Source organism: Oryctolagus cuniculus, chromosome 16 (genome assembly GCF_964237555.1).
Source record: "Oryctolagus cuniculus chromosome 16, mOryCun1.1, whole genome shotgun sequence".
Classification (NCBI taxonomy): Eukaryota; Metazoa; Chordata; class Mammalia; order Lagomorpha; family Leporidae; genus Oryctolagus; species Oryctolagus cuniculus.
Genome location: NC_091447.1, coordinates 18,777,354 through 18,794,397, shown reverse-complemented (window position 1 = coordinate 18,794,397; position 17,044 = coordinate 18,777,354). Strand labels below are relative to the sequence as shown.

Below are 17,044 nucleotides of genomic sequence, written 5' to 3'. Positions count from 1 at the left end.
CACCCGCACGCGGGACCCGCGCCTTCCCGATGGCGTGATTAATTGTGGTATAAAATAGTCCGCTTAAGAAGCGCGCGCGCGTGTGTGTGTCCGTGTGTTTGGGCGCGCGCGCGCGTGTCCGGTGGGATTGGGGGGCAGGGGAGGAAACAGAGACAAAGCCAGGGTTGATCTTTTAATCTTCGTTGGCCACAATTAAAACAAACCCGATCGTGGAGCGGCGCGATCCCTTTGCATAAAAACATATGGCTTTTGCTATAAAAATTATGACTGCAAAACACCGGGCCATTAATAGCGTGCGGAGTGATTTACGCGTTATTGTTCTGCCGGGCGGGCACGTGACGCGCGCGGCCAATGGGGGCGCGGGCGCTGGCGACTTATTAGGTGACTGTACTTCCCCCCTGGTGCCACCAAGTTGTTACATGAAATCTGCAGTTTCATAATTTCCGCGGGTCGGGTTGGGCCGGCCGGGCGCGGGGCACGGCGATGGCCACCACCGGCGCCCTGGGCAACTACTACGTGGACTCGCTCCTGCTGGGCGCGGACGCCGCCGACGAGCTGAGCGCCGGCCGCTACGCGCCGCCGGGGGCCCTGGGCCAGCCCCCGCGGCAGGCGGCCGCCGCGGCGCTGACCGAGCACCCCGACTTCAGCCCGTGCAGCTTCCAGTCCAAGGCGGCGGTGTTCGGCGCCTCGTGGAGCCCGGTGCACGCGGCGGGTGCCAGCGCGGTGCCTGCGGCCGTGTACCACCACCACCACCACCACCACCCCTACGTGCACCCCCAGGCGCCCGTGGCGGCGGCGGCACCGGACGGCAGGTACATGCGCTCCTGGCTGGAGCCCACGCCCGGCGCGCTCTCCTTCGCGGGCTTGCCCTCCAGCCGGCCTTACGGCATTAAACCTGAACCGCTGTCGGCCAGAAGGGGTGACTGTCCCACGCTTGACACTCACAATTTGTCCCTGACTGACTATACTTGTGGTTCTCCTCCAGTTGATAGAGAAAAACAGCCCAGCGAAGGCGCCTTCTCCGAAAACAATGCTGAGAATGAGAGCGGCGGAGACAAGCCCCCCATCGACCCCAGTAAGTGCCTCCTCCCTCCGCACCAGCCGCCGCCTCCACGCCGGCCACCCGGATCTGCCAGCCTGCCAGTCTTTTTTTTTTTTTTTTTTTCCTCGAGACTGCCTTCGTCCACGCTGGGAGCCTTATGAGCTGGAGCCAGCAGAAGTTGGTGTTTGGGTCTCCTGAGATGGGAGCCCCAAGTCCAGGGCGAAGTGGCCAGCCTGTCCGCCGGCCTTGGGGGAGGGGAAAAGGCTACTGCGGCGAGAGGGGGGCGGGGCGGGCGAAACTTCGGGCCGAGCCAAGACCGGCCGCCCCTCTCCTTGGCTGCCTGGGCCGGGGACAGAGAGATCCTCGGGGCGGTTCTTCGAAAGCAGCGCGATCGAGAGAGTCTTTTGTGCGCGGCCGGCGGCGGCGGCGGCCGGGGCAGCCCGAGCCCGGCCGCTGGCAGAGCGGCTGTCTCCCCCTATGCCTTGCGCCGGCGGCAGCGTCCATGTCGCCCAAGATGCGGTCGCGGGCGCCCAGGCCACTGGGACTCCCGTGGCCTGACGATTCAGAATAGGCCGGAGACCTGTCCGAAGGCGCTGGAGGCACCCCAGCGGCCTGCCTGGCTAGCTAGGCCTCCCAGGATAAATAGGGGGATAGAGAAGGGAAGGCTGGGAAGGGCAGAGAGAGAGAGAGAGAGAGAGAGAGAGAGAGAGAGAGAGAGAGATCCAGTGCCAGGACGCAGGGCAGCGTAGCTTCCCTGTACTTGGCGGGGAGCTGGGTTTCCAGATCGCTCTGCGCAGCGCGTGGAAGCGGGGAGGGGGCCGCAGGGCCGCGGAGGGCAGGGGAGCCAAGGTTTCGCTGCTGTGCGCCATTGTCAGTGCCCGTCAGTGCGTACGCCCGCCCCGGGGACCATCGCGTCCCAGACCCGGCTGCCTCCCCAAGCAGGCTCCGCGGCGTCGCGTCTGCCGCAGGCTCCCTGGATGCCGGCCCGCGCTCGGTGCGGCTGCTCCCGCTCAACGCAGTGTCTCTGTGCCCCGCAGATAACCCGGCGGCCAACTGGCTGCACGCGCGCTCCACGCGGAAGAAGCGCTGCCCTTACACCAAGCACCAGACGCTGGAGCTGGAGAAGGAGTTCCTGTTCAACATGTACCTCACCCGGGACCGCAGGTACGAGGTGGCGCGGCTGCTCAACCTCACCGAGAGGCAGGTCAAGATCTGGTTCCAGAACCGCAGGATGAAGATGAAGAAGATCAACAAGGACCGGGCGAAGGACGAGTGACGCCCTGCGGGGTCGCGTGGGAAAGAGCGAACTAGAGAGAGAGAGAGAGGAGAGGGGGCAGCGGCTCCCTCTCTCAGTTCCAGCCCGCACAATGCGGCTCTCCACCCCTGCCTCTGCTCTCCCCCGGCTCCTAGGCCAGTCTTTTTGATGCAGGAGGTATTGTAAGCTTTCCATTTTCTGTAAGACATCCAAACACACGAAAAAAAAAGAAGAAGAAGAAGAAGAAAGAAAGAAAGAAAGAAAGAAAGAAAGAAAGAAAGAAAGAAAGAAAGAAAGAGAAAGAAAGAAGAAACAAGGGAGGCATTAGCGCTGTCGGCTCTGTGTGCTAGCTTGTATATATTTAAGAAATCTACCTGTTCCTGACTTAAAACAAAAGAAAAAAAAACTACCTTTTTATAACGCACAACTGGAGGCGGGCTGCTTAGTTTTTAGTCTGTAGCTAATTTAATTTGCTTTGTGCGGCAGAGCCCTCTGCCCAGATACTTGAACACTGTGTTTTTTGTTTCGTTTGCGTTTTTGTGGGTGTGTGTGCGTGAGTGTGTGTGTGTGGTGATTACGTTTTGTGACTCAAACTCCTGTGCTAGGTGGCATTCGATTGGAACTCAGGGTGTTTAGCAGGGAGGGGGCATTGCATAGGGTGTAGCTCTGTCGTGGGACCGTGTTCTGTGTAAGAGGCCGTGGGTCCGCTGGTGTGCACTCGCTGTACGTGTCTCCGGGGAAATGAACGTTGCAAAAAAAAAAAAAAAATGCAAGCCTGCACAGCTTCCTGGTGTCCTCTCCCCTCGCCGCGACTCCCACCCAGCTTCCGAAATGCTGCAGGCCCCGGAGGGCGGCTCCCTCTCGGCCCCCTCTCGGTGCCCAATACAGAACCGGAGCGGCTGGAAGACCGTGCCTCGGCTTGGCCCGGGGCGAGCAGCCAGGAGGTGCGGGGCTGTACCGAGTGCAGAAGCGACTACCTACCTACCTACGGCTTGGGCTTCGTTGTAATGGGGGAGGGGGTGGGGTGGGGTGGGTACAATGCTTGTTTTATGGAGTTGATTTTATTGAGAATAAATTACACACATGGAACCGCCGTTGGGCGACGGTGGCTGTGTGTCTTGGATGACTCCCGGTTCCCCATCGGGCTGAACACACACTGTTTTGCAATAGTTACCTCAAGGCCTACTGACCAAACTGTTGTGTTGAAATATTTAACTTTTTGCCAAAATAAAAATATATGGATTCTTTCCTATGGTGCTTTTGTTTACTTTTGTTTTTGCGGGTCTGCTCCTTGAGCCTGGGTGGGGGACCGGAGCCGGGACTGCGGAGGGTGGAAGGAGCCCTAGTTTTGCGGGAGCGGCCGCAGCCAGGCCTCGAGGGCCCAGCCAGCCGCCCGGCGGAGCAAGCAGAGGAGCGAGCCGGATAACCGGCGGCCAGGCCGAGCGCAGGGCCTGCCCCCGGTCTGCGGGACGGCGGGGAGGCCTGGGGGCGCGGCGAGTTCCCGAGCGCAGGCCACGGAGACGCTCAAGGCCTGCGCGGGCAGGGGACGCGCGGTCTGGGGCGCGGCGGCAGCACCCAAGGCCCGGGGTGCCACCCCAGCAGGCTCCCAAGCGAGAAGCGGGAGACCAAGGCGCCCCGCGCGGCAGCCTGCGCCCCCCGCACTGCCGGGTTCTGCTAGCCCCGGCCGCCGAGAGAGCGAGCGTGGATGCAGCACAAAGCCCGGCCCGGGAAGGCCGCTCGCGGCAGCCGCGGCGCCCCGAAGCGCCATAAAAGAAAATGAGGGCTGTTAGGGTTTATGGGGTGTAAAGGGCTGCGGGGGGACGCACGCCCCTCCGGAGGCCGCAGCGGCCTGCAGATGTGGCCGGAGTGGTCGCCCTCGCCCCCACCCCGTCTCCTCCCGCGCGTCGCCCTCCCCCTCGAGGCTTCCACAAAGCCGGCGGCGTTCTGGAGCTTTCGGGGGAGCCCGGGCGCGGGCGGTGGGGCGCCCCCTCCCCCCCCCCAGCCCTACGCCAGGTTGGGACGCCCTCTGTTGTCGCAGACCCGAGGAACTTCAAAGCGTGGGCAGTAAGGGTGAGCCATAAAGGCCCGGTCTGCGAACCGTCTGGAATTCGGCCCTTAATGAGTTTACAACTGTCCAGCCTCAATTAGGATATTCTACCAAAGCTCTTTCATTTGTTTGCCCCCCGTCTGCCGCCGATAAAGCGGCTGCGGAAACAGCTCTCTTTTATGGGCATCGCCCCCTCCGCAGCGCAGGTTCCGGGCTCCACGCAGACCCCCCGGGGCACTGGGCCCTCGCCCCGCCTCGGCCGGGAGTGGCCGCGGCGCGGTGCGGGGAGTCGGCCTCCGCCGCCGAAGTTCAGGCCGGCCGCGGCTGCAGTGTCCAGGCCCGGCCAGCAGATGGCAGTGTGGCTCCACGTAAGAGGCTTCCTTGCCGCCATCTCCCGCCGCCGCCACCCCTGGAAGTTCCTAAGATGTCGACTTGACGCGAGCTTCTCTAGAATGGGAGCCCCAGCTTCAATGAACCGCAGTCGCATATTTTCGGTGCTGCTCACGCTGGGCTGGAAGCCTCGCTGGGAAATAAGCACGCAGCGGGGGCTGGAGTGACCCGCACCGCTCGCGCCTCCCGGGAGCCACCCGAGGACCCCCCCACCTCCCTGCGGGGCTGCGGCTGTCCGGGCGGCTGCGGGGCCCCAGCGCCTGGCACAGGGACGACTCCACGGTCACTGTCCACGGCCAGCTCGGCACAGGCCTGGGACGGCGAGGCGCGCGGGGACCGCCCCCACTTCAGCTGACCGGCGGCAGACTCGGGGACAAACGCCTACAGCCTCCGGAACGGACGACCCCGCAGAGGGCGCACGGAGGCGCACGGCGCGGCCCTAGCTCCGCAGGCCTGCGAAACCTGCGCGGGGTCAGGGTTGGGCGCAGGGCCTGGCGAGCCAGCGCCGGGACCCCGGGATTCAGCTGGCTGGAGAACATGACGATGAAATTAAGCGGTGAAAATTGGGCATAAAAACCATTCGTGGAGATTGGTGCAGCTCTGCCGGGAGTTGGCCCGGATGGAGAAACCCGGGAGACAGCCAAGGACCTGCTTTGGTCATTCTCAAATAAATGTGATTTGTAAAAATAATTATGAGAACACCCTTGCTGCAGAGTTGGCGCTCACGTCGTGGAACCTGCCTTTCCTGCGCGCTCTCCCCTCGGCCTTAGAGGCGCCAAGGCTGCTCCGGGGTTCCTCGCTCAAAAGGCCCTGCCGGGAGGAGACCCCAATCCTGGGCGCTTCCTGTCCCCGGTCCCAGGGGCCAGGATCGGCCCCGGGTGTGCCTTGGTTTCTGGAGGAAACGCAAAACCAACAGAATGCTTCGGAGCACCCCGAGCCCTGTGAACGCGCCGCACCGTGCGTTTATTTGGGTCGTAATCGTCTTTGCCAAGCCCACAAAACGTTTACGATCCGCATCTCCGAACTGCACGCGCAGTAAAACCGGGGGCGGCTTCTGGCTGACGTGGCTCCTCTCCTCTCTCTCCCTGTCTCTCCTCTCTCCGTGTTTAAATACACACGCTGGTGTGTGCCCGGCTTCATTTAATTTCTGTAAGCATCTGATTGATAGCATTTTCTAGCTCATCCCTGAGTCGCCCATGGCGGGGTTCAAGCCGCAGGTAGCAAGCTCCACTTACTGTAAAACCGCAAATAAACGGCTAAGCCCGACCGGGGGGCGCACAGTGGAAAGCTCGATTTGCGTTCTCAACACGAAGCCGCAGGTCGGTGGCCATCGCTCCCCTCCACCGACCTCGGAGGCCCCAGGTAGGTGCCGGACGCCCCAGGTCTCCGAGGCCTGGTGGACTGCCCGGTAGGGCCTCGCTTGCCCTTGGCCGGTTGGGAGGCTGCCTGGGAGATGCGGGCCTTCGCCCACGCAAGACCCGACTCCGGCCAGAGCCCAAGTGCGCCAAGGCTAGGGACGGTTCCCCAGGTGGAAGCAAGTCTGGAGAAGCACATCCCCGGCCGCCGGGCTCTCCGACAGGCGCCCTTTGCGGCTGAGAGCCGGGTTTACCTTTTCAGCTGCATTTAAAGGTTGGGGACTCTGGCAGCAAGGAAAACCCACTGCCAGGGGGCTGGGAAGCCGGCCCTAGGGGCGCAGTGCAAAGTGCCAACCGCAATCGGTCGCCCGCTTGGAAAGCCGCCCACACGTGCCTGCGCCAGGCTGCGCGCCAGTCGGCGTTTCTGTTCTTATCACGCATAACCCAGAGCTCCCGCCTGTATTCGGTCAAATAAATGGGGAATCCGTGGCCCGATTGCACGCGATTAAACGGCGGTCCCCGAAAGCTTGACACTGTGCATCTTTTCGTTTCACAACCCGACCACGGAAGGCAGAGGGACGGAGAGAAGCCGAGAAACGAAAGGAGAGTTTCGGTGCCCGCGGGATTCGGCCCAGTTGGCCAACGTGGGCGCCGAAGGGCCGAGGCCTCGCGGGCAGCATCCGGATCCTGTTTGGCCCGCGCGGAGGGACAGTGCGTCCTGCCACAATCGCTTGGACGCGCGCCGGGCAAGACCCGCCCGGAGACAAGCCCGAGGCAAGGCACCCAGTCCTCACTCGCAAGGGGACGCGCGCTACTTCCCGGGCCCCGCGAAATCGCGGCCCACTCGGGCTGGGGGGTGAGTAGGAGCTCGCCTAGGGCGGGCTCTGCTCAGAACGCCGTCGCTGTCGCCTGCGTCTAGACAGACGGCGGCGGCGGGCCCGGGCCTTTCTTTTTGCGCCTTGCCGTGTGTCACCCAAAGAACAATTTATTGGTCTAAAGCCGTCTAATTCCGCCTCTTTGATCTGCTGGGCTGCTTCTTCTTTGCTTCGTCTTCCTTTAACTTTTTCATGTTTTTATTTCCTGCCGGAAGGCGACACTTATTTGGAATATTTGGTGGATTTTTTTTCTCCTGTCCCATCTTACCCACTCCTTTCGCCATCTGAGGAGTGGAAGCAGCCAGATCCACCATAAAGGGCATCCCCGGATATTGCGCCCCCACTCCCATACTCATGGGAGACAGCCCAGCGCCTACCTGCCCCCTCTCAGGCAGCCCCTGCCTCCCCACGCAAGCCTGGGCGGGTCGCCGGGCAGGAGCTGAGGCCCCCTGCACCAGGATCTGAACACCCCCTCCGCCTTTTGTGCTCCCAGGACCCCCGCCCGAGAGGGTGCAGTGAACAGGGGACGGCCTGGACCCTGCGAATGGGATGAGGAGGGCTTTGTACACCAGAACCAAACTCTATAATTCAGAGAAGAATTTCCGGGGCAATTCCATTGTGAGGTCGGGTTTATGGTGTGCAATCCAGCCGGGCAGTAAAAGGTGGCCCGGCTTCCAGCGCGGCTGGGCAGTTTATGAGGCGTTTAGGGGAACGATTTGCCCCACCGTACTCCAAGGGAGCGGTGGGCAGCGGGGGCTTCCTATGGGCCGACACCGGGCAGGGGCTGGAGGCCTGGAAAGGTAGGCACCACGAGTTGTGGACCTGGATGGTAGGGAGGGAGGGAGACCAGTGTTCTCAGCTCCCAGCGAGTTTGTACACGGGAAGATGCAGTAGCCAAAAGAACTGGGACTCCCCAGCCCCCTCTCTTCTCTCCAGATTGCTCCCAGACACCCAGCCCACGAGGTGGAGGTTCAGGGGTGACTGCGGTGACGGCTGCGGGGCACCACATGGCAAGGGTGGCGTTTGGAGAGGTGTGGGGCTTGAGGTTTTTACAAGATGCGGGGGTGGGTGGTGGGTGAGAGATCTGGCTCCCCGTGAGCCAGGGAAAACCGGGGGTTTGCGGGAGGACAAAGAAGGGCTCGGCTCGGCCATTATCGGGAGGCCAGCCAGGTGCCCAGGAGTGAACGCACGCAGCCTGCAGGGCCGCAGCGTCCGGGAGGAGGGAGGGGAACCCCACGTTAATAAATCTGTTGGCAAATGAGGCTCATTAACAGATAAATATTTCACTGCTTCCTTTAGGGCGGATAAACAGTGCGCCGCCGATTAAGGAAAGGAAGCTGGGAGACGTTGATTTTATTCGAACCACATGGTTCCAGTTTGCAGCTGGAAGCGATGCCGCGCCGGCCGCGACCGGGCGGGGGTCTAAGTCCCGCCTGACGCCCCCTGGACCTGGCTGGGGCAGACGCAGGCCAAGAGCCCGGCCCACAGCCAAGAGCCGCACTCAAGGCCACCGCAGGGCAGGCGAGGGCGCGGGACACAAGCATCCTCCAGGGGCTGGTCCGCAGAACGGAGAGGGAGCCACCAGCTTGGTCCAGGGTTCACTGACACGCACTAGGGAGTCGGCTGCGTCCGGCCGTGCGCAGTCTCCGCACCCGGGCCGCAGGGCCGCAGGGCCGCAGGGCGCCCGCGCGGAGCTGCGAGGTCCTTCCCCGCGGGGCGCGCCGGGCCTGCCGGGCGCGGGCAGATTCGTCGGCCGCATATTTGAGCCTCTTCTCCTTCCATTCTAGGCAGCCGCGGGCTCGGTGGAGCCAGACCACCTGTGAGGGCTGCTGAGATTGGCGGAGGCGGTCATGTGGGCGGTCACGTGCTGCGGCGAGCTCCGTCCAAAAGAAAATGGGGTTTGGTGTAAATCTGGGGGTGTAATGTTATCATATATCACGCTACCTCGTAAAACCGACACTGAAAGCTGCCGGACAACAAATCACAGGTCAAAATTATGAGTTCTTCGTATTATGTGAACGCGCTTTTTAGCAAATATACGGCGGGGGCTTCTCTGTTCCAAAATGCCGAGCCGACTTCTTGCTCCTTTGCGCCCAACTCGCAGAGAAGCGGCTACGGGGCGGGCGCCGGTGCCTTCGCCTCGACCGTACCGGGCTTGTACAATGTCAACAGCCCCCTGTACCAGAGCCCCTTCGCGTCCGGCTACGGCCTGGGTACCGACGCCTACGGCAACCTGCCCTGCGCCTCCTACGACCAAAACATCCCGGGGCTCTGCGGGGACCTCGCCAAAGGCGCCTGCGACAAGGCGGACGAGGGCGCGCTGCACGGCCCGGCCGAGGCCAATTTCCGCATCTACCCCTGGATGCGGTCTTCAGGTAGGCGCAGCTGCCAGGCGGGTCGGCGGGCCGGCGGGTGGGCCGGGAGCCGGGAGCTGGGAGTGCCGCGCTTCGGAGCGCGGAGCGCCGGGCTGGGGAGAGCAGAGCCGGGCGGCCGAGAGCCGGCGGCCCGGTGACTCCGGGCAGCGCTGCCTTTCTGGTTTTAATTAGGGCTGAGGCGCCATTGCGTGGAGAGCCCATAGCATTGTATGTAAATGAGGCTCATAAAACTTTTTATGACCCAATTAATGGGTTCGATCCTCGTAAATTTATTTAACTCCATTTGCCTTGGAATTTTAACATTAACTTTGTTCGCTGTTCTCTCCTTCTCTCCCTCCCTTCCTTCACTTTCTCGCTCTCTCTTCTCTCTTTTTTTCTTTCTGCCTGGCTTTTCTTTCTCCAAAACACGGAGAGCCTAGCCATGCAGGGCCCCTCACGCGCCTCCGTGCCAGGGGCCATTTCAAGACAGGGCCAGGAGGGACTAGGGACAGAGGGGTGGTGTGCCCTTGGGAGGGTGTGGGGATGGGGGCGCCGGCCGCCGGGGAGGGTCTCCCACTTGCCCACACTCTGCATTTGCGATTTCCCTTTGTCAGGGGACAGCGGCACATTGTGGATGCGTAGCGGGCTGGAAAGGTCGGTGGTGAGGTTGGGGTTGCGCGCCTTTGCTGCTTTACAGGGCTGCCTGCGCGTTGGGCACTGCAGTTGGGGTCTTCCCCTGCACCGGCCTCCTCCCCCAGCCCAGCCTGGGGATGAGATCCAGGGGGGGTGGGTGGGTGTGTGGGTGGGCGGGGAGGAAGCTACGGGTCTGGGACTGCGGCCCGGCTAATGCACCGTCCTGTCCGTGTCCCTGTCTGCTTCTCTGTCCGTGTGTCCACGTGTCTGTCTCAGGACCCGACAGGAAGCGGGGCCGCCAGACCTACACGCGCTACCAGACGCTGGAGCTGGAGAAGGAGTTCCACTTCAACCGCTACCTGACACGGCGGCGGCGCATCGAGATCGCCCATGCGCTCTGCCTCACCGAGCGCCAGATCAAGATCTGGTTCCAGAACCGCCGCATGAAGTGGAAGAAAGAGCACAAGGACGAGGGGCAGGCGGCCGCCTCAGCCCCCGAGGGCGCTGCGCCTGCCGCCGCCGCCGCCGCCGCCGCCGCCGCCGACAAGGCTGAAGACGAGGACGACGATGAAGATGAAGAGGAGGAAGAGGAGGAAGAATGAGGGGCAGGGCCCAGCTGGGGGCCCTGGCTGCAGTGGACAGTCGGAAAAGCGTCTTTAAGAGACTCACTGGTTTTATTTACAAAATGGGGAAAACAATAAAATGATTAAAAAAAAAAAACCCAAACCCCAGTCCCCAAACCGCACCCCATCCACCCCATCACCCACTCAAGTTCCCACTTTTTCTGGACTGAGCGGCACGGAGACTGGGTCACCTTGGGGGATCCCCTCTGCTTGGAGGACCCGGACAAATTTCCCCCTACCCCAGGCCAGCCACTCGGTACTGGCACAGCCAAAATACTACCTAGCACAGGCCTCTTCTTGGGGCCTCCCCAGACTACCTATGGGCCCAGCCCCACTGGGCCTCCGCCTCCAGGAAGCCCAGCATGTCCCAACACTGGCAGACCCCCAGCACCATCTCCCATATGCGTCCGCGCAAGAACCTGACTCTGTACTACCTACTCACCCAAACTACCTATGTAGTGCTGGCTGGCTTGCCTGCTACCTATCACGGGCCCCGCCCAGGCCAAAGGCCCCCACTGCTTCCAGCAGGCAGCCCTTTGGGTCCCTCAGGTGTCATCGAGAAGGCACTGGGGGCCAGGGACCAGGGCATTGGCTTCTATTTAAATTGAAAAAATAATATATTTATTCCAAAGCATTCGAAGTGCTGCAACCCAGAACCCTTCCTTCTCTGGCTTGGGCACCCCCAAGTGTTCAGGTCCAACACCCCCACTCTGGAGGGGAGCATTCCTGTGCTAGCCTCTGCCTAGTAGGGCTCTGGAGTTGCTCCCAGCCTGGCCATCCACTCCCTGGGCCCCTGTGTCCTGTTCAGCCATTTCAATTATGTATACCCTGACTTTTCCTACAATGGAAAATACTGTATATTTGAACTTTTTTTTTTTTTTTTTTTTTTTTGTCATTTCTATAGTCTTGGAGCTCATTTGTAAGGCAGTGTCTTGACTCTGGCTGGATATGTTTATGGGTGACTTTGTAGCATGGTGTGTTGTCTTGAGCTAACTCTGTAGTGGGCAGGGAGGTCCCGTGCCTTTCCCAGTGCCCTTCATCTCCTGTGTTACCCTGTGTCCCCTTCAGCCCCAGCCTGGGGAGCACGGAAGGCACATTTGCCAGCCCAGCTAACCATGTTTTATGTAACAGAAAAATAAAGATGCTTGGTGACAAAGAAACCCATACTGCTTTATCCAAAGGGACCTGGGGTATGCGAGGAGGAGTTTGATGGGGGACAAGCATGGCTGTGTGCCCCCAGAGGGGCAGTGGGCCTGCAAAACTGGCAGGGACTATCCTGGGGTCCGAGTGTAGGGGTGTGTGTGTGTGTTCATAACTCGCACTTTCATATGTGTGTTACCTTGTATTGTCCATTTTTGTACATATTACTTGGTTCTGTGCATGTTTGTATTTTTACGTAATTCCATAACTGGGTGTGCATTTCTGCATTCACTATTGTGTGTATTTCCGTGTCCATAATTGGGTGCATATGTTTCTGTGTCCCCGATTGCGTGTCTCTGTCCTCAACCGAGTGTCTGTGTTTCCCTCCCTCCATGACTGTAGATGTGGCTTTCTGGTGGATTTGGTCAGGGTTTTGTCATGTGCACAATCATCTTCTAGGACCCTTGAAAACATAATTTTCGATAGGTACATTATATTCCATGAATCTCCCTAGAAAAAAAAATAAGCAAATTCCAAACCCGGCCTTTCCTCTAAGGCTAAGGCTACGCAGCGGGCTTGGAAACCGGCATTAGCCAGCGGCTGGTCGCAGACTCCGCATGCGCCCTGAACCTGGCCCTGGGCTAGGTTGCGGGATTGGGGCATCTGCCGCAGTCTCTACCCCGCCCTCAGGCGAGGCGTGGGCGCCCCAGGGTCCAGCACTGCGGCAGAGGTGTTTGGGGAGGGGCCGGGGCCGGAGCCCCTGGCTGCGCAGCCTCTGCGGGGGCGTCTGGGTGCGGGGAAGGGCGAGGGAGGCCGTCTGAGCATCCTGAGTTTGTCCCGCCAAGGCCTGCCTTCCACTCTCCTGAGTGGCTTGGGCCGGCGCTTTGGGGCTCTTTTCATAAAAACCTGGCCCAAAGGGGTCTGCAAAACCTGCGGCCCCGACTCAGGGCGGCCTCGGCGGTAAGATGGCGCCGGTGTAAGAGCCGCCTCCTCGTAGTGATGGGGAAAGGGTCATAAATCCGTTGTTGTTTATGAAAATTTACAACTTTGCAATACAACTTTATGAGTTGTTCGGCCCTTCCATTGGCCGCTGTCGGTCATGTGGATGGGAACCGTGAACATGAACTTTTTTATAATTTCCCTTGCGAGAATAGAGCCGCATTCTTTCGCTCCGCTCCGTCCTGCCTGCTTCGGAGGAGCTCTGCCTTCCAGCCCGGCTCGGTTGCGCTTTGTCCGGCGATGGCGAGCGAGGGGAAGCCCCGGCCAGGCCAGGCCTGGCGGCTTCTGCTGCTGGTGGGGCGCGCCCAGTTCCCGGCGCCGCGGCGGCCGCTTCGCTGCTGGCAACCTGGCTAATGTCCTGCGTCCTCCGGCACCAGGAAGGACAATTCGTCTCCCGGGCTGCCCAAGCGACAGCTGTCAGAGGGGCCGGAGCTCCTGGAAGCCGCGGTCTGAGGTGAGACAAGGGGGGAGGAGACAAGAGCAAAGGTGGTGAGGTGGCCGCTGGCGCCGGCGGCGGCCGTGTGAGAGGGCACCCGGGGCGGCTTCCAAAGGGGGCATATTCCGCCTCGCCCGCGCGCACCCGTTCACGCCCGCGGCAACGCGCGCGCGCGCACCCCACTCCCTCCCTCTGCCCTCCCGTGCTCACCCCGGCAGGGAGCTCCTGCCTTCCCTCGGTGGCACGGGCGCCCTGGCAAGGGACAGCAGCGCTTGGGCTCCTCTATCCTCTATTCCCCAGCGACCCCGGGAAGCCCAAAAAGGAAGTGGCCCCGCATCTGCGTCCCCCGCCAGGTTCTCCGGTTTGGGTTTTTAATACTGTTATTATTCACGGTCTGATGGACTCGATTGAAGTGCCCAACAGTTCCCGACCTGGGAAGGTGGGACGAGATGAGGGTAAAATGCATTAATGCTTGGGCGTTTTGTTAGCACCAGCTGAGCGCCTTGTGTTCCGTGGGAACCGGTTCGGGAAGGTAGAATGGGGGACAGACAGATACTTACTAATCCAGCCAGAGTTCTGCGCTGCTCGCTTGCTTCCTTCGGGCCGGTTTTCCGTTGAGAGACGCGTCTGGAACGCTGGGAGAGGGCATAGGCACAAGGATGAATTCTGTGTTGGAGGAGAGGATGGGGTTAATCGAGTGCTACTTGGTGGGAAGTTTCCGCGCGGAGGGCATTGTCGCGCTAGTACCGGCGCCAGGGGCCCGCAGCTGAGGTTGAAGGAAGGACGCAAGCCGGGGCTGGGCCACAGGGGGACGCCCCATCCCCACCTGGGCACAGTGAACTGGCACCCGCGCCCCGGCTCTGCCTGCTTTCGGAGCCGCCAGGGAGAAGGCACAGAGGGTGCAGGTGGCAGTGGCTTTGCGTAGCGCAGTGGCACGCACCGTGGCTCGGCCTGGGTGCGCATTGGGCCAGAGATTGCCCCCAGATCTCCCGGCACAGCGACCAAAAAAAAAAAAAAAAAAAAAAATCCCTCGGTTCTGGTCTGAGTTCTCTGTTTTTTTGTTTTGCGGCTATTACCGCATCTTGTGATCTTTGTATGTGTTGTATAATCGACAAGGGGCTGTGGATGTCTGGGACCTTTCGCCGCGCCATGGGTGCGCTCGGAGCAGATACAGCGGCACATTTGCACGGTGGGGCCGCGGGCTGCCTGCTTGCGGCTGCCGCGGACAGGTTATTTATGGCGACTGAGCCGGACGCTCGCTGCTGCCACGCTGTGGTCGTCGCCGGGACCGGCGCCAGCCGCAGCCAGCCTCTTGCTGCCTGGCGCGACCGCTGCACGGGGCCCTCAGAGATTCCCCAGAAAGCAGGGAAGAAGGGGACGAACGGGGACCTGGGGGACGGTCTCCCAGGACCTGTTTGGCCGGGAAATCTCTGCGCCTCGGCCACTCAGGACAGGAGCTGGCTGCGGAATGGACTCGGGGCTCCCCCCACCTCCACACCAGCACCATGGAGACTGGTTTGCACAGGCCGCCTGGCACGTCACGGCTGCTTCTGTCCAAACTGAGCGTCCCAAGACGCCTTGGGGACTTACGCCGGGTCGGGGAACGCGCTGGCTCTGCGATGCTGAAATCAGAGAGACCACTTGTGGTCCTGAGGCCTGCGGGCCTGGCTGGCCCTGAGGAGGATTGGCTATGGCAAGGAAGGCGGGCTCTGGCTGCAGATGAGGGCCTGTGACAGGCAGAGGCCGCACCTACAGGCTTTGGGCTCTGGCCTGGACTACCGAGGGGGCCTTCCGGGCCGCCCCCATGCACGCTTGCAGGCCACCCCTCCAGGCTGGCCGAGGTGGAGGGGCTCAGTGGGCAGCTCAGGACAAGGGCGGACAGTGAGGCCCCGCGCGCCACCCTGCCCCCTCGGAGAAAAGCGCAAAGGTAAGTGGGCGTTCTGTGCGGCTTGGATGGGAGAGTCCTGGGGTGACCATTGTCCCCTTCCCCGGAGACGCCGGCTGGAGGATATGGGGCTCCCGTCCCTGCCTGAACGGGGACGGTTCTCTCACGTGTCATATATATATATGTGTGTGTGTGTGTGTGTGTGTGTGTGTGTGAGTGCGCGGCTGGAGAAATAAATTGGTCAGCTGCCAATGTGATATGCATCAGCTTGGCTAACACATAAAGATTTCAATTTAATATATTTGTTCATCTTGGTTCCTACAGAAGCCAGAAATAGAATGTTTTCTGGCGCTTGGCTGGCAGACCAAATTCTTTCATTGGCTGGAGCAATTATTAGATCGGGAATCCAGGACAGAACCTAGTAAATAATAACAGCAAACAAACCAGCCCCAACCCTGTGGGGGCTGTGGAGAAATGAGGGAGAATTATAAATGTAAACATTTGTCAGCATCTCCAAAATGATGTTATCATTTTCAATAATAACCTGCTTGAAATCCCTGTCATCTGATGTTGTTTAAAAAACAATAAGTCAAACATGATTTTCTTCAAACGAGGCTCTCTTAAAAAAATACCTTTTTTATTTTTTTTTTTTTTTGATGCTTGGGTTTTAATTTTCATTGATTGCTTCCTTCCCTGAAGAAATGCAAGGGAAAGGCCAAATTCTCTCCTTTCCTCCGAGATTATTTTTTTATAGGTGAAGAAAAAAGTTTCCTGGGCTGGGTGCATTGGGGCGAGATGCAAGGCTTCCCAAGGTGCAGCTGCTGGTAGGGGTGCCCTTAGTGGCTCTGGGCACCCAGGCCAGGCCCTTCCCGTTGTTTCCCTTTGGGGAAAAGCAGGTCGGGGTGGGGGGAGGATCGAAAAGCAGGGAAGACACTAAGGAAGTCGTTAGCAGATTCTTATGGGAGACCTGCCAATTGCCGTCTCCTCCCTAAGTGTTGAAACGCATCAGCCTGCACTGGCCAGGGGTTTACAGATCTTGTAAACAACCTCCAGAATCCAGCCAAATCGCAGTCCCTCTTCATCCTCCACTGAATTGCGGGTTTTACAGCTAATTCATGGGGCTTTAATGAGCCCAACACACAGTCGTAAAAATGCCATTGGACCGATATCACATTTTATAAAACGAGATTGATCCGTGTGCTAGAAAAACCCACTATCTCGAAGGCACAGCTCCCGGGCAAGAGAGCAGTCTGGGTCAGCCTTTTCCTGTCCCATCTGGGGACAGCCAGGCCTGGGACACCGAGGGGAAGCATTTCAGGGTCTCTGGGGCCTGAGAACCAACCATTCCCCTGTTCTGGAGCCCCTGTTCCGGAGCAGCTGCCAGCAGGAGCCCCCAGAGAAATGTCAGGAAGGGCAAGAAAGAGGGCGCACCCCAGCACACGGAGCCCATCCGTTATCTCGCGGCCTTGCAGGGCCACTGTCTGTGCACACCTCTGCCAGGGCCCTGCCACTCCTGAGCCTCTGGAGTGAAGACCCACAGAACCTCCCAGCTCTGGGTGGTTCTGGTGGCTGGTGAGGGAGAATCCTGGGTCACCAGGTGAGGGGAGCAGGTCCCACTGCTGGTTTGGGAGCTGGGGCTCACAGCCAGCTTCCTCTGTGTGAGTCTTTTCTTGTTGAAACCAGCAGTTTCTGGAACCTCTGTGCGTTCAGACTGACCGGTGGCACCCAGCTGATGGGGCTGTGTTGAGACCAGGAAGATTTGGCTATTGCCAGGGAACCCTGGGGACTCCAAACAGCCCGGACTGCGTGGAGGAGGGTTGGTGGCCGGGGTCCTGTCTTTGGCCTTGTCCTGGGGAGGGGGTGGGGGGAAGGACAGAACAAGGGGGTGCACCGATTGCGGAAGCTCAGGGCAAGGCGTGGCGGCCTGGCTTCTTCCTACCCGTTCTCCAGCTCCAGAACGCGCACCCACGGGCAGGGGAGCGCAGGGCCAGGCCTGGAGGGCAGGCCGGC

At 60.4% G+C, this 17,044-nt stretch overlaps 2 protein-coding genes across 3 annotated transcripts; both read left to right on the top strand.

The window, feature by feature from the left end:
- The first annotated feature begins 483 nt into the window (after nucleotides 1-483).
- Nucleotides 484-2,318, top strand: HOXA9 (homeobox A9). Its single transcript, NM_001171403.1, has 2 exons — nucleotides 484-1,075; nucleotides 2,080-2,318. Exons 1-2 carry the CDS (start codon nucleotides 484-486, stop codon nucleotides 2,316-2,318), a joined length of 831 nt encoding a protein of 276 aa, NP_001164874.1.
- A 5,250-nt stretch (nucleotides 2,319-7,568) lies between these two features.
- HOXA7 (homeobox A7) lies at nucleotides 7,569-11,734 on the top strand. Of its 2 annotated transcripts, XM_051852772.2 has the most exons (3): nucleotides 7,569-7,764; nucleotides 8,752-9,339; nucleotides 10,228-11,734. In XM_051852772.2, the coding sequence occupies exons 2-3, from the start codon at nucleotides 8,961-8,963 to the stop codon at nucleotides 10,551-10,553; spliced, it is 705 nt and encodes a 234-aa protein (XP_051708732.1). In that variant the 5' UTR covers nucleotides 7,569-7,764; nucleotides 8,752-8,960; the 3' UTR covers nucleotides 10,554-11,734.
- Nucleotides 11,735-17,044: the final 5,310 nt, after the last annotated feature.